The 14,258-nt window shown below is 39.3% G+C and overlaps 2 protein-coding genes across 3 annotated transcripts in view; one reads left to right on the plus strand and one right to left on the minus strand.

Moving 5' to 3' along the window:
* The window catches only part of NELL1 (neural EGFL like 1), a 772,999-nt gene that overhangs the window by 533,123 nt on the left and 225,618 nt on the right, over positions 1–14,258 (minus strand). The window lies entirely within an intron of this gene.
* Positions 1,563–1,811, plus strand: LOC308503755 (small ribosomal subunit protein uS14; the record flags this gene model as incomplete). The annotated part of the gene is made up of 1 exon (XM_081063385.1): positions 1,563–1,811. The coding sequence occupies one exon, from the start codon at positions 1,563–1,565 to the stop codon at positions 1,731–1,733; it is 171 nt and encodes a 56-aa protein (XP_080919511.1). The 3' UTR covers positions 1,734–1,811.

Raw genomic sequence — 14,258 nt, forward strand, 5'->3', positions numbered from 1 at the left:
CGCTAAAAGAGGGAAATAAAAAGGAGGGAGGTTAGATATGAAAGCCTGGGCAGAGAGAATCTCCATGTTAGAGACATGTGCAATGGGAGGTCCCAAAGGACCTGCCACAGACCTTATACACTGACTCATGAAAGGACCCATATTTGGGTGCCCAAGGCGAGGCAGAATTGGAAAATCGGGCTATATTCCGTCTCTACTATAAGCCCTCAGGCCAAAGTGTGGACAGTGCTAAAAGGGAAAAGAAAAGAAGAGCATTAAATTCAATATGAGATTGAAGTCTCAAACTGGACTGGACTTTTAATACACAGAAATCACTAGAAGGCTAAGCACTTTGTGCAGAATGTTAAGGAAACAATCGAGGCCAGTGATCAAAGAAAAATCAAATTGTTTCTTGCTTTATACCCCAACTGATTTCCGACTTTCAACTGACCCAGTGACATCAAATTCTGCTGTTAATACTAGATTTCAAGGCCTAGAAAGGTCAAGAAGGTAAAGCATTGAAAAAGAGAGGATAATAAAAGCAAAGTGTGGGAACCAAAACAATAACAAAGTTCCAATGCCCAGGCCCTTTTTGCATTGATTACCAACCCTCTTTGTACTGAGTGAGTGGGCAGGCTTGATTTTCCAGCACAGAGCTGGAAAGATGACCCAGGAATGAGGCCCAATTGGCTTACATGCTGCAACCAACCTGTTGGACTGCACGCCCCTGCTTAGAGAGCCCAGGCCTCCTTCATCCCACAGACTACCTTCCTCTTCAGAAACTGAAGAAAATGATAAATAAGAGAGAGGATGTTGTGTCACACAGACCTGAATTTATACCCAGCTCTGCCACTCGTTGGCCGTATGAGAGTGGGCAAGCAACTACTATACTTCATCAACACCATGAAGGGGCATTACTCTTACAGATGGAGAAACTGAGGCTCAACGGCATTAAGCACTTTGCCTGAGTCTAAATAGGTAGCTAGTGAGAGAGTCAAACAGAGAACTCAGACCCATCTGACTCCAAAGTTTTCTGTGATACCAACTTGAGAAAATAACAGTCTTCCCTGAGGTGTTCAGACACCCAATAAGAAGCAGCTTTGGGAAAAATATGCAAGTATCGTGAACCTAACATGTTGCCATTATTCTCGACAAGCAGATGATAATAAGGCTCTTGTGCTTAAATTCACAGCTGTGAATCACCATGATAACTCATTCAATTCTGTCTCAGATAACTAAGGTCTGCTCAGAGGAAGGGATCCAGTCCATCCCTCTGTGATAAAATAGCAACAGAAATTTATTAAATAAAGGAAACAGTATTTCTTTAAACAAGAGGGGATTCCAACTACCAAATACCAGGGTGAAGATACCACATCATATGTCTGTTCGCTAATGGAAGTTGTATGCGCCGCTCCACCCAGAAGGCTGGGCTGGGATGGTTACTAGTCTTTGGAAGCACAGACAAATCCAATCTTTTTTGTGCCTTGGTTTTCTCTTTTATTAAGTGGTAAACAAAATATCATGGTTTTCAAAATAAAGAAGTCATCTCCAGCCTTTCACCTCGTTGCGCCCGAGGGAGCAAGATGGGTCACCAGCAGCTCTACTGGAGCCATCCACGAAAATTCGGCCAGGGTTCTCGTTCTTGCCGTGTCTGCTCAAACCGGCACGGTCTGATCCGGAAATACGGCCTCAACATGTGTCGCCAGTGTTTCCGTCAGTACGCGAAGGACATAGGCTTCATTAAGTTGGACTAAGTGAACTTCCATGAATGAATCATCCAAGCTAACTACCTTTCAGCAGAAACAATGTCAGATCTTTGTACATAAAATAAAAAGGCTTCGATTAAAAAAAAAAAAAAAAAAAAGAAGTCATCTCCACAAAATAGTATGTGTTTTGGAGAAGGCAAGACTGCCATTATAATATTAAAATGTGTTCAGCATTGTTCAGATCCCATTATGTATAGTAACTCATTTTATCCTTATGGCAATGGTGTGCTGTAAGTACTATGATTATTCCCATTATTCAGATGAGGAAAAATGAGGCACAAAAAAATTAAGTAACTTGCCCAACACCCACAGCTAGTAACTGGTAGAGGAGAGATATCAATCTGCGTGGTCTGTCTCCAGAGCCCATGCCACATAGATGCTTATTAGATAAGAATAAGAATAACTTAGGCCAAATTAGTTGAGGAGAGTTACAAAGGGAGAATAATAAATTATGTCTAAAGCAAAATCTACCCTAGTTAAAATGGCTTCAACCTTTTTCATTAGAATTAGGCAATATTTCAGCCCTATGGGGTTTCTTTCTTATTAAAAAAAAGCCATTTTGATTATTACCTACCACATGCCAGAGATTATACTAGGCAAATACTGCATTATATGTTCTGCAGTTTTCTTCTGGATTAATTTTTTTAAATGCTTAACTCTTCAATCTAGCCAAATAATAATTTTTTTGGTAATTTTTGAAGATGACTTACATAGAAAAATACTCTTTTACATACAGCTATGTAAGTGAAGGTTATAAAATTGGAGGTGCGGGCAGGAGGGGCGGGGAAGAACCACTTGGCCACACCTGCCTTCTGTGATTCTCTCAGAGTGCTAGACTCCCACATCATTGTACTGTAAGGCATATATGATGTCTATAGTCATTTGTTTTATTGATGTGGGCTTAAGAAAGGTAAAAAGCTGCCCAAATGTGTAGAACAGTGGATCTCAAAGCACGTTCATGCCATTGGAAATAAAGAAAAGATGCTGTATCACCTGGTACCTTGTTAAAACAAAATTATCAGGCACCACCCCAGAAGTAATGAATCATATATCGTGTTTCCCCAAAAATAAGACTGGGTTTTATATTAATTTTTCCTCCAAAAGACTCATTAAGGCTTATGTTCAAGTGACGTCATTGTGACAAATCATGATAGGGCTTATTTTCCAGTTAGGTCTTATTTACGGGGAAACAAGGTAGTCTGGGGATAGGGCCCATTCATATAACTCCAGGTGTTTCTGATGCAAGTTGAAGTTTGTGAGCCACTAACACTAGTGAAACTGGAACCTTCAGGGTCCTTGAGCAGGTGCTGACGATCGTAGTTACCAAGGGCTCCAGGTGAGAAGAAAGAAGAAGACCAACAGGATAAGCATCTCCTAATTAGGGGTGATGGTGACAAAGGCCAGCTGATAAGTGCCACGTTTCCTGACAATATCCCTTTTATTACTTTCTGGAATGTGGGCAGTCGATGTTATGGGAGAGAACTGGACCTGAGACAGGACTGTAAAATGGTAGAATGTGAAAGGAAGGTCCTGAGACCCTGCAGAGTCCTGATGAACCATGTATGCCTTTAAGACCAGCTTGAGGTGTCACGTGATCTGCTTTCCTGAGGATGCCCTGGCTTCCAGCGAGGAGAGCCAGGTGTACCCATCACAAGAGGGAGTAGAAAGGAATGTGGCAAACAGGAGGCCTGCAAATTGTGCCAAGAGGCATCAAATTAAAGTCTCTCCAAAGTGCCCTGTAAAGCAGAGAGAAACGTCTGCACACCAAGTACGGCCAGCGTGACTTCTGATTCTGATTCCAACTTCCTCATGACAAAGAAGGAAGCAGAGGACAAAGAGGTGAAGTAGCTTAGTAAAGCCTCACAAGACACTGGCAGCAGTTGCCTGGCCCTGAATCCACAAGGCTCCTTTTTCCAAGGAAATGACATAATTTTTGTGTGTGGACAATGTAAATTTCATAACTGATCTGGCTTCCTCTTTTGCTCATGTGCTGCCAATTTACTAAGTATATAAGGCTCACGCATCCAACAAATTCAAGTGTAAAATTCCCTCCTATCTTTCGGTATAGCTGTGATTTCATTGCCTAGTGGGATTCTAGTTTAAAATTCACTTCTACTATTTTACTGTTCTTTTGCATTCTTGGAAGCCACCTCAAACTATGGAATTAAGCAGGATATAGCTAATGAAAAGTAACTGTATTTACCTCATCAGCTCCCTAATGGCACATCCATTCTTCTCGTTTACAAGTATTCAAGGCTACTAATTTAATTATCCTGGTGAGATAACCAGGCAAATCAGATCAAAAAATTATTTACTAATATTTTCCAGAAAACAGAGCTGTCCTAATCTAAACAGAGCTGAACCTTGAGGGAATCAGCATAACTGGGAGGAAACCACACACTTGGCCAGTTCAACATGGATTTTAATTCATTGAAACCTGGTCTGAAATCAAGGACAGTCCAAGTAGAGACACTATTTGGGGACTCTGAGAAGAAATTTAATCCCTGAGTCTTAGTGACCAAAACGAGTTAATGTACCTTCAAAACTGAGCAAATTACTCTCATCTCCCTGCAAATGGCCCATTGTCATTAAAGATGGCCATTAAGGTGCCCTGTGGTTCTGCACAGACCACTGAGAGGACATGGATGGTGACGACCCATCACTAATAAAGTGAACAGTGTCCAGTAGGTGTCACACAGATGCCCAGCCCAGGATAACAAAGGAGATGGCTGTAAAGATCAGAAAAAGAAGATCTTCCCCCCGATTTCTGAACATAACCTATCATATTCTAAGAGGAATTGGAGGGGAGAAGGAAAGGCCCGTACTAGGTGGTTTACTGTAGTATCTCATTTGATCCCAACCCATGCAGTAGAACTACTAACACATTTTGCAAATGAAGAAACTAAGAATCCATGGTATTCCAGTAATTCACTCAAGTGATGTAACAAGTAAAGCAAAGCCAGGATATAAATCCAGATCTATCTGGCTTCAGAGATCATGCGTTTTCATAAAGAGATTTAAATATTTGTTACTCACCTAATACGTCAAACATTTTATTAGGTGCTAGGGATACAATGTTCAGGCGGGACATTCCAGGAATAATCAAGAAATTGTGCAAACAAATATAAAATCAGTATTATGAGGGCACAGCAAATGAGAGATACACTGTCCCAAGAGAGTATATATTGAAAATTTGACCCCCGTGGTGAAGTCAACTGAGAAAGCAGTAACTGACCTGAGATCTAAAGACAGGGTGGAAGATATGCTGCTGGAAGAGGGACTAGCAAATTGCTAGTGAGAGGTATCTAGGGTGAGTGAGTGAAGAGAAAGAAGGAGCATGGCGCACAGTGAGACCAGAACCGAGATCCTAAAGGTCCTGTAACCTGTGATAAAGATGCATTTTTCCTCAGAGCAATGGGGATTCATGCACCAAGTCTAGGGGGAATGGCATGATCAGTTTTGCATTTTAACAAGGTTACTCTGTGTGCAGCATGAAAAACTAATTAGAGAAAAAAAGAATGAAGGAAGAAGCGCACTGCTACAGTCACGATGAGAGACAGGAAAAGCTGGGACTAACGGGAGTCAGGGAATGTGGAGGGAAATAGATGGATTGAAAAGATACTCAATTGATAATATCAAGCGAACTTGGTGATGGATTGGACAGCGGGGCGAAGAGGAGGAAAGCATTAAGGATGCCTCATAAATCTGTGGTTTGTGGAACAGGGCAGTTGGTGCCATCACTCACTGAGGGTGGAAATACTGGAAGAAGAGCAGGTGTTCCTGGGGAGATAATACATCTGTTTTGGCCATGTTGCATTTGAGATGCCTTTGAGATAGCCAAGTAGAGTTGTCAAATATGCAATTAGACATGCAGGCATGGAGTTTAGATGACAGGCCTCAGCTGGGGTCCAGTTTAAAGATGTTAGTCATTCATCCATCAGAGCCAAACCAAGTACTGATGAAGGTGGGGGGCAGGGAATAGGAAATGAGCAGAAACACCTTCTAGGATCAAGCCTTGAGGAGCTCCATCATTTAAGGGCTGGAGAAAGTAATGTGAGCCAAGAGACAGCAAGACTTCCAGAATAGCACGTCACCGTGCAGTGTATTTTAAGAAGGTGACGGTGGGGGAGGAATTGAATAGCTTTAAATGCTGCTGAGGGCAGTAATATAAAACTACAAAAGATGAAGCACTGCAGGCTCCTAGAGGCTCAGTAACTTGCCCATAATCACAAAACTTAACAGGAGCCAATCCAGAATTAATGAAAGTCTTTCCGATCCCCAAGTTTATCCTCTTCTTACTACCGTATGCTAAAACCAATGAAAATCAAAATTTCACTCAAAATAAACCGCAAATATGACTTTACTCCAAGTATAGGTAGTACTTGAAAAATATTTACCAAAACAAAGGTAAACTGGCTGAAGTTTTTTCACTTAACAATGACGTTCTAAATAATTAACCATAGACATCCTTTAAGCAGTAAACTCTGCCTTTTTAAAATTATTTGATTCACAAAAATTCCATATACAAATAACTTTTTAGCGAACAGCACGTCACATTGGTACAAGCTTTAAAATCTTCCAGAGCACTTTCATGACTGCTATTAAAATTCTGGCTCTACAGCCAAGAGACAGAAGCTCCTATTTTTTGGTTCTGCCTCTAGTGGCTATTTGACTTTAGTCAAGTAATTTAACCCTCCTCACCTGCAGAAAGACGGGGCTGGATAATCTCTACAGATGTCACACGGGTAATAATATCCTGTGATCTCACCGCATGCAAAGCAGCATTTCACACAGAGTATCTATCATCCTACCCATTCATCAGGTAAGGTAACTAAGGCACTGGATTGGATCATAGAGCCAGGTAGCAAGCAGCCAATGGGGATTTCAATCCAGTTCTCCTAAATATCAATTTGGTGCTTTCTCCACATAATCATTATCAACGATATCATCATTTTTACAGCTCCCTCATCTGCAAAATCAAAAGACATCACAGTAGAGGATAGCTATTGTCTTTTCCTACCCAGACTATTCCTCACTTCTTCTGATGCAACACCTTCTGTGTCCTTTAAGGAATCATGGATTGAGTGGAGGTGACCCCTGCTATCACTTTCCAGGCATGGGGCTGTGTCCCAGGACTGGCTCCTCAGTATGGTATGGCTACCAGGAGTGGTTTGGGGCCAAACACTGGGCCCAAACCAGACTAATGACATGCAATTCTATGACTCTTGATAAAATGCATGGGATTACTTAGTTAGGAAGCCAAGCTTGAAGCTGGTGGCAGCAATGGAAAAGACACGACTGTGAATAAAACTAACAAAAAGTCAGCGATAAAGAGAGAGAAACAATGCAGAGAGAAACATTGCTGGAGCTCTGGATCTAGCTTTGCCTAAAAACTACACTGAGCTTCCAGTTATTTGAGTCCATCCATTTTCTCCTCGTAAGCCATTCTGAGTTTGGATTTCTGCCACTTGCATATCAAGGAAACTCAGTACAATCGGCGCACTTATACGCTATTATTGGAGCCTTCATTGGTCTTTCTACATGGGGAAATGTTCTACACGGAAACTCTGAATCTACTACATATGTATATCCTCTTAGCTTTTCGACATAAAGAAAACCAGAAGTGAGAAGTAGGAAAAGGACAAAGGCAAACGTTTTAAGCGTAACAGAGTTTGTCAAAGCTCTGATGAGTTTTTGCAAACTATTCGCAAAATTAAGAGAATAGGTCTAAGATGGCACTCAGAAGATGAGGGGTGCCTACTAAACACTATTTGTTGGTTCTTATATGGTTTTTACATTTTTTATTGATGTATGACATACAACACTATACAAGTTTCAGGTATACAACATAATGATTACTATGTGTAGATATTATCAAATGATCACTGCAGTAAGTATAGTTAAAGTCCACCACCATAGATTGTTACAAAATATTTTCTTGTGATAAGAACTTTTAACATTTATTCTCATAGCAACTTACAAATGTGCAACACAGTTCTTTTTTTTTTTAATTTTATTGGGGAATATTGGGGAGCCGTGTGCTTCTCCAGGGCCCATCAGCTCCAAGTCAAGTCATTGTCCTTCAATCTAGTTGTGGAGGGTGCAGCTCACTGGCCCATGTGGGAATGGAACCGGCAACCCTGTTGTTAAGAGCTCACACTCTAACCAACTGAGCCATCCGGCCGCCCCAACACAATTCTATTAACTATAGTTGCCATTACATTATATTACATTATAGTTTACATTATAGTTACATTACATTATAGTTGCTGTACATTACATCCTCATGACTTATTTACTTTATAGGAAATTTGCACCTTTTGACTCCCTGCACCCATGTTCCCCACTACCTGTCTCAGGCAACCACCAATCTGTTTTCTGTATCTATGAGCTTGTTTGCTTTTCTTTTTTTGTTTTTTTTTGTTTGTTTGTTTTTCGCTTTTGTTGTTGTTGTTGTTGTTGACAGTATACATATAAGTGAGATCACACGCATTTGTCTCTGTCTGACTTTTTTTTCACTTAGCATAATGCCCTCCACCCATGTTGTTGCAAATGGCAAGATGTCATTCTTTTTTATAGCTAAATAATATTTCATTGTGTGTATAGATATAGATATATAAATAAAATCACATCCTCTTTATCTATTCATCTGTTAATGAACACTTAGGTTGTTTCCATATCTTGGCTCTTGTAAATAATGCTGCAATGAACATAGAGGTACAGATACCTTTTTAAGTTAGTGTTTTCTTTTCCTTAAGATATATTCCTAAAAGTGAAATTGTTGGATCACATGGTAGTTCTATTTTTTAATTTTTTGAGGAACCTCTGTCTTATTTTCCACAGTGGCTACATTCCAGGCACTGTAAATAACCATAGTTAATAACTGAAAGTGCCACATCTCCTACCACTCCCACACATATAATTCATATTCTAGGTATAATAAACTACTCAACTATTTCACCACTGCATCACGCCCTGCTCTCCAGACTGTTTTCTGTCATACCTGTATATGCCTTTGATGAGCCCTGAGATACCCATAGATGAGTAATTCATGGTCCCTACTAAAATTCTTTTCTCAACTTCCACATGTGCCTCTAAAATCACTTCTAAAATGAAAAAAGAAAAGAATTTGATAAAGATGTCAAAATACATATGCCTTTTCTTCTGCCTGACATCTTTTTTCTCCCTATCTGACTGGCATATCACTACTCAGCCTTTAAAACTCAGTTTCAAGTGCCTAGTATAACACAGGAAGGAACTTTCCACACATAGCTATCACAGATTTTACTGGAATAACAAAGTATCCTGATATCTCAGTAGCCTAAAACAAGTTAACTCATACTACATGTCCTTTGCAGGTCAGCAGGGGTCCCTGATCTTTGTAATCTTCAGAAAGCTAGGCTGACCAAACAGCCCTTATCCAGGATTGCTGGTTGCTGTTGTCACAGGGAAAGAGTTTTGGCAGTTCTTACCCAGCAATTAAACACTCTGACTTGGAAGCAACACATATTACTTCTACTAATAAATTTCTGGTCAAAATTACACATCTCCTGGCAATATTTAATTTCTGGAAGTGGGTAGAAACTCAAATATTTGTGAATTGTTCCATAACTGTGTATCAGAATCCCAGAGTCTGGAAATTGCTGAGTTATCCAATAGTCAAGACGATAAGGTAGGGCAGTGGAAAAGCAAAGGGGGAAGAGAGAGTTTGAAGATAAAGTAATATGTAATAATTTTAAAGTAATTATCCTAACGAAAATGAGAAGGTCACTGGACCTCTTTATGTTTATTTTATAATTTTATTTTCAAATTAATTAATGATTTTGGAGACTGATACATCACCAATTTCTCAGTTGTTAGGGCCTCTGAAGATTTTTCTCTGACTCTGAGTCTGGGAAGAATCTCAAGAAACTGAAATTCCTAAGATATTCTGCTGCTTGTAACATTCAGGACCCACAGGGATGGATAAATGAATAAAGATACATGGGCTAACCAAAATGTCAATCTTAGTCACTATCCTTCCAGGATTTATATCCTCATCTTTAAAAATGAGGATTATAAAATCTACTGTATAGTGTAGTATGACCTATGTAAAAGCACCCAACACAATGTCTCATAGAGAGTCAGGAAATATTAATCTCCTTCTTTTTTGGCACTCTTAACACCTAGCAGAACACCTGAGAACTAGAAATGCTCAGTAAATTCAGGAAAGAAGAAAAAAAAAAGGAGGAAGAGAAATCAACTACCCTGTATATTTAAAACCTCAGTGATTCAAATATGTCTATTTTAAATCGTTGGATATTTAGAAAAACACTTTCTAACCAATGTGTCATGATCAATACCAGGTGCTGGAGATGTAACACGGAATAAGACAGCCCCTCTGACTTTAAGAGAATCCCATTCTTCCTTTGCTATATGCCACTTTGGGGAGAACAGCCCAAATGATACATAGGGCACAGAAATAACCTCCGAAACAGTGTCCTCGAGTACACACAACTAGAGGCAACCAGCCTCAACCTGGCCATCCACACCTGGCATTATGAATGAGACTGAGACTCAGTGCCCGTGGCTCGCCTGGTGACCCCAGGCGTATCCTCAGTCACCAGGCAGAAATTCAACTATGAACATAGCCATGTGCTCTCTAAGGCCAGAAAATGGATTCAGAAATTTAAAGAATATTTCTCAACAACAAAGGGGCACACAGGCATTCCAAGACTTTCTCCGCAGATAATTAAAAAGTCCAATTAACCAAAAGCACATCATTAATCAGTTTGACCCCGTTTTCTATATATCCAACTTTACAGTACCTGGTTTGAAGCAGATATTATTTCAAAGCAATGATTATTTCATTCCCATTGGGAAACATGGTAACACATGCTATTTACACAGAAGATAACACAAGTAGGCCCAGTGGTATGATTATTTCCTAACACAAAACATATATGTTTTTCTAACAGAAAATATGTATGTATGTATGTATGTATGTATGTATACAAACACACACACACACACACACACACAGACCCCTAGTCCAGAATAGTTGACACTTACAGTTTCTTAGTTTTAGTAGACCAGGTTTCCTTTTATGGTGACATGGTTTGTTTTTCTTCTTCCAGAGGAAAGTCACGGATTTATTATGTTCAGCCCTGTACCAAATGAGCTGATGGGAGATTTATAAAGCAAATAAACAGAAAGATTTACAGTTCCTTTCTCAGAGCAGCTAAAAATTATGGGAAAACTCATTGACCTTTCAAGAGAAGAATTTGGTTCAGTCAGCCAGAAACTAAGTGCACCTAAGAGGTTTCCGATTAATCCTTTAATTTAAATTCTTTGTCTTTCTCCAGTAAATATGCTGAGGGCCTGCTGCATCCCATTCATTCCTTTTGAAGTGTAACTACCTGTGGCCATTATCAGCAGCATGTCCTATCACACAAAGCATCCATAATGTTGGCAATGGTTAGAAAATGAGGGACTCAGGGGGATGAGAAGAAGAGAAATGGAGCAGAGAGCTAAGTGGGAGAGGCTGATTTTTCAGGGTAACCTAGGAGGAAAGATAGAAACTGAGGCAGAAGACTCCTGGGTCTTGAAGAAGGAGGAAGGTGATGAGAATGGGAAGGGAGACGGGTCCAGGTCTAGTATTCAGCGAGGTTCTTCCATGAAGTTCTCCATAGGGGCGGAACTGGGAAAGGGATCTACGAAATATGCCTGAATCTAAGAGGGTGAACTTATTCCTTAGTTGTGTGGCCTAACATTGTAAATTAAGAATTGCCCAAACTGTTCCATATCTAAATTATCGAAATTATGCTCCTGGGACCCAACCACAAAAACAGAAAAATGAAAACAGACAAAACATTAAAACAAAACTCAAGGAAAGTCATTAAGTTTCTTTGATACCTCTCCATTTCTGTTCTGTTTTTTCATGGAGACAGATACAGCCTAGAATTAAGGCTGTGGACATACCATTTAATAACAGTGTAATCTTGGGTAGGTCATTTATCTTCTCCAAGCCTTGATTTTATGGGACTGATACTAGTACATAGTTTGTATAGTTGTGAGAATTAAAGGAAACAATGCATATAAAATGCTAAGTACAGTAACTATCATTGAATAGTAGCAGAATCATCACCACTTGTTTACCACAGAGTTGAATTAGATCTGGAAAGTGATATGGTTTGCTATAGGAATCGCTGGAATGGGTATAAAAAGACACAGATTTAATTATAACATCTGAGCCTCAATTCCCTCTTACAGAGAGGAGAACTAGGACTGTAGAATCATAAAGAACTAACTCCACTCCCTAATTACCTGGGTAACCTCAGGCAGCCACTTGATTTTTCCTAGCCTCGCCTCCTCATCTGCAAAATGAGAATAGTAATATTTTTAGTAGGATATCACATGAAAACTGATGAAAAAGCATGTAAGGTATTTAACATATAATCTACAAATGTATGAATAAATACTGAGGGTGCCAAAAAATGTACACAAGTGGACACTTTGGTCAACATTGCTCAAGTAGTAGTTTGCCGTAATCAGAAGTGTCTGGAGGGTGATGGTAACCGCTTTGAGCAGCTCTTGTAATTGCAGAAGTCAAACGTGATTTGTATTCATCTTTTGTTATCGGTATACATTGAGTATTACAATTTTAATACAGTTTTCCTTTCTTAAAATGTGTATACATGTTTTTGGCACCCTCTGTATTGGCAGCAACAATGACTATGATTCATTCATTCATTGATACACTCAACAATTATTTATCCAGCAGCTTCTGTGTGCCAGGTAAGGCTTGATGTTAGAAGCGCAGCAGTGAAAGAAGCAGACAAAAATCCCTGATCTCTTGGCTCCTACTCTCCATGCTAATAAGAGTGCCTTGTGGACTGCAAGTATTCAACAAACACCTTGAGGGTGTTTTAACAGAGGACAACAGAAAGAACCCTAAACTTGGATCACGACTTAATTTAATTGAGTTCAATACCTGGTTCCAGATCTTGGGCGCTTCTCTAGACCTTAGTTTCCTCATCTATAAAATATTTTAAGAATGAGAATCCATACATTATGAGAGAGTAAAGAAATATATTCTAATGCACTTCATAAACTGTAATGCATGTACAAATTTTTGTTATATTTATTTTACTCATACACATCCTTAATGATCCTGTATTCAGCAACATCACACCTAGACTTTACGAAACAAGAGAAAGCAACACGAATGAACCATTCTCTTAATTATTATTCACACAATTAAATTTATAATGCATGAGTCAGGCAATTTATGAAAGAGGAACAGATTTTGCAGGTGGTTGCATTAAAGAAAGTTTCTTAAACTTTTACAACTCACTATAGTCACGATAGAAAATCCTGACACTTACAATATAAATATCGGGAGATTTCTAGGAATACACAGATTTTTAAATATTACTAGAGCCTATAACTATGTAGTAAAACACATTAAGGACCATTTTGCAAACTGTATTCCACAGAACATAGTCTCATGGTTGCACGTAATCGGCTGCACGTATTAATTAAGATGATTCCATGTACAAATAAATTAAACAGATATTAGGTTAAACACAGCTTGCTAAGGCATTTTTCAAAACCATTGTATGCAATTTTGATATATGGTATAGACCAGGTTTATGTTTATGTTCTAAACATAAACCTGAACCAAGAATTACTTTTCCACTCCCTTCTTAGGACAAGTGGCATCAACTTGAAGAATGCCACAGTAAACACAACTAAATATTTAAGTGATTCCTCTAGGTTTTCAACACAAGGGCCTCACTGATAAGTGACTAGTGGATAACAAGCAAGCTCAGTGAGGACACAGATACTGAATGGGCTGCTTGTCTCTCAGTAGCCAGTTAAATGCCAGGTGCTTTGGCTAATTACTACATATTACGGACATTCACTGTGTTACACTAAAATGTACTACAAATTATGTTCAAAACTGAAAATCCAACCTGAATCCATTAACAACAAGAAAGGACTATTTTTGGAGCTATACCAGAACTAACAACACAATAAACCGTGGGATTCACTTGTGTCCTCAGGGGAGACCACACTCTTACCATTGAATTGGGGAAGAAGTACGGAAACGCACTTGGATATGTCCATTAAAAGGAAGACCCTGATTTTCACCACCTATGGGAATAGCATTAGTGAATAATAGGGGATAATCATTTACTACAAATGAGTTGCAATTTATCAAAGTGGATTTGGAAAATAATCCACTTTTTGGAAGTAGATTGAGATACCAGGTCTGTATCCTAAAAGTCCTAAAAGGAAAGTCCTAAAACCAGTGTCTTTTTTAAATATTGAAGCATTTTTAACTTCACAAGGAACAAGTTCTGTTTGGTGGTCTACACCCCAGACCAACATAAGGTATTGAAACCTTGATGTGAAAGAAATCGCCCATCTCCTTTGGACTCCTGGGAGAGGAGCCCTGGAAGAAAGAGCTAACTTAAAGAGTCCCAAAGATCCTGAAAATTGCTATTTATCACCACTTCTCTGCAACTG

Source organism: Rhinolophus hipposideros, assembly GCF_964194185.1.
Source record: "Rhinolophus hipposideros genome assembly, chromosome: 10".
Lineage (NCBI taxonomy): Eukaryota > Metazoa > Chordata > Mammalia > Chiroptera > Rhinolophidae > Rhinolophus > Rhinolophus hipposideros.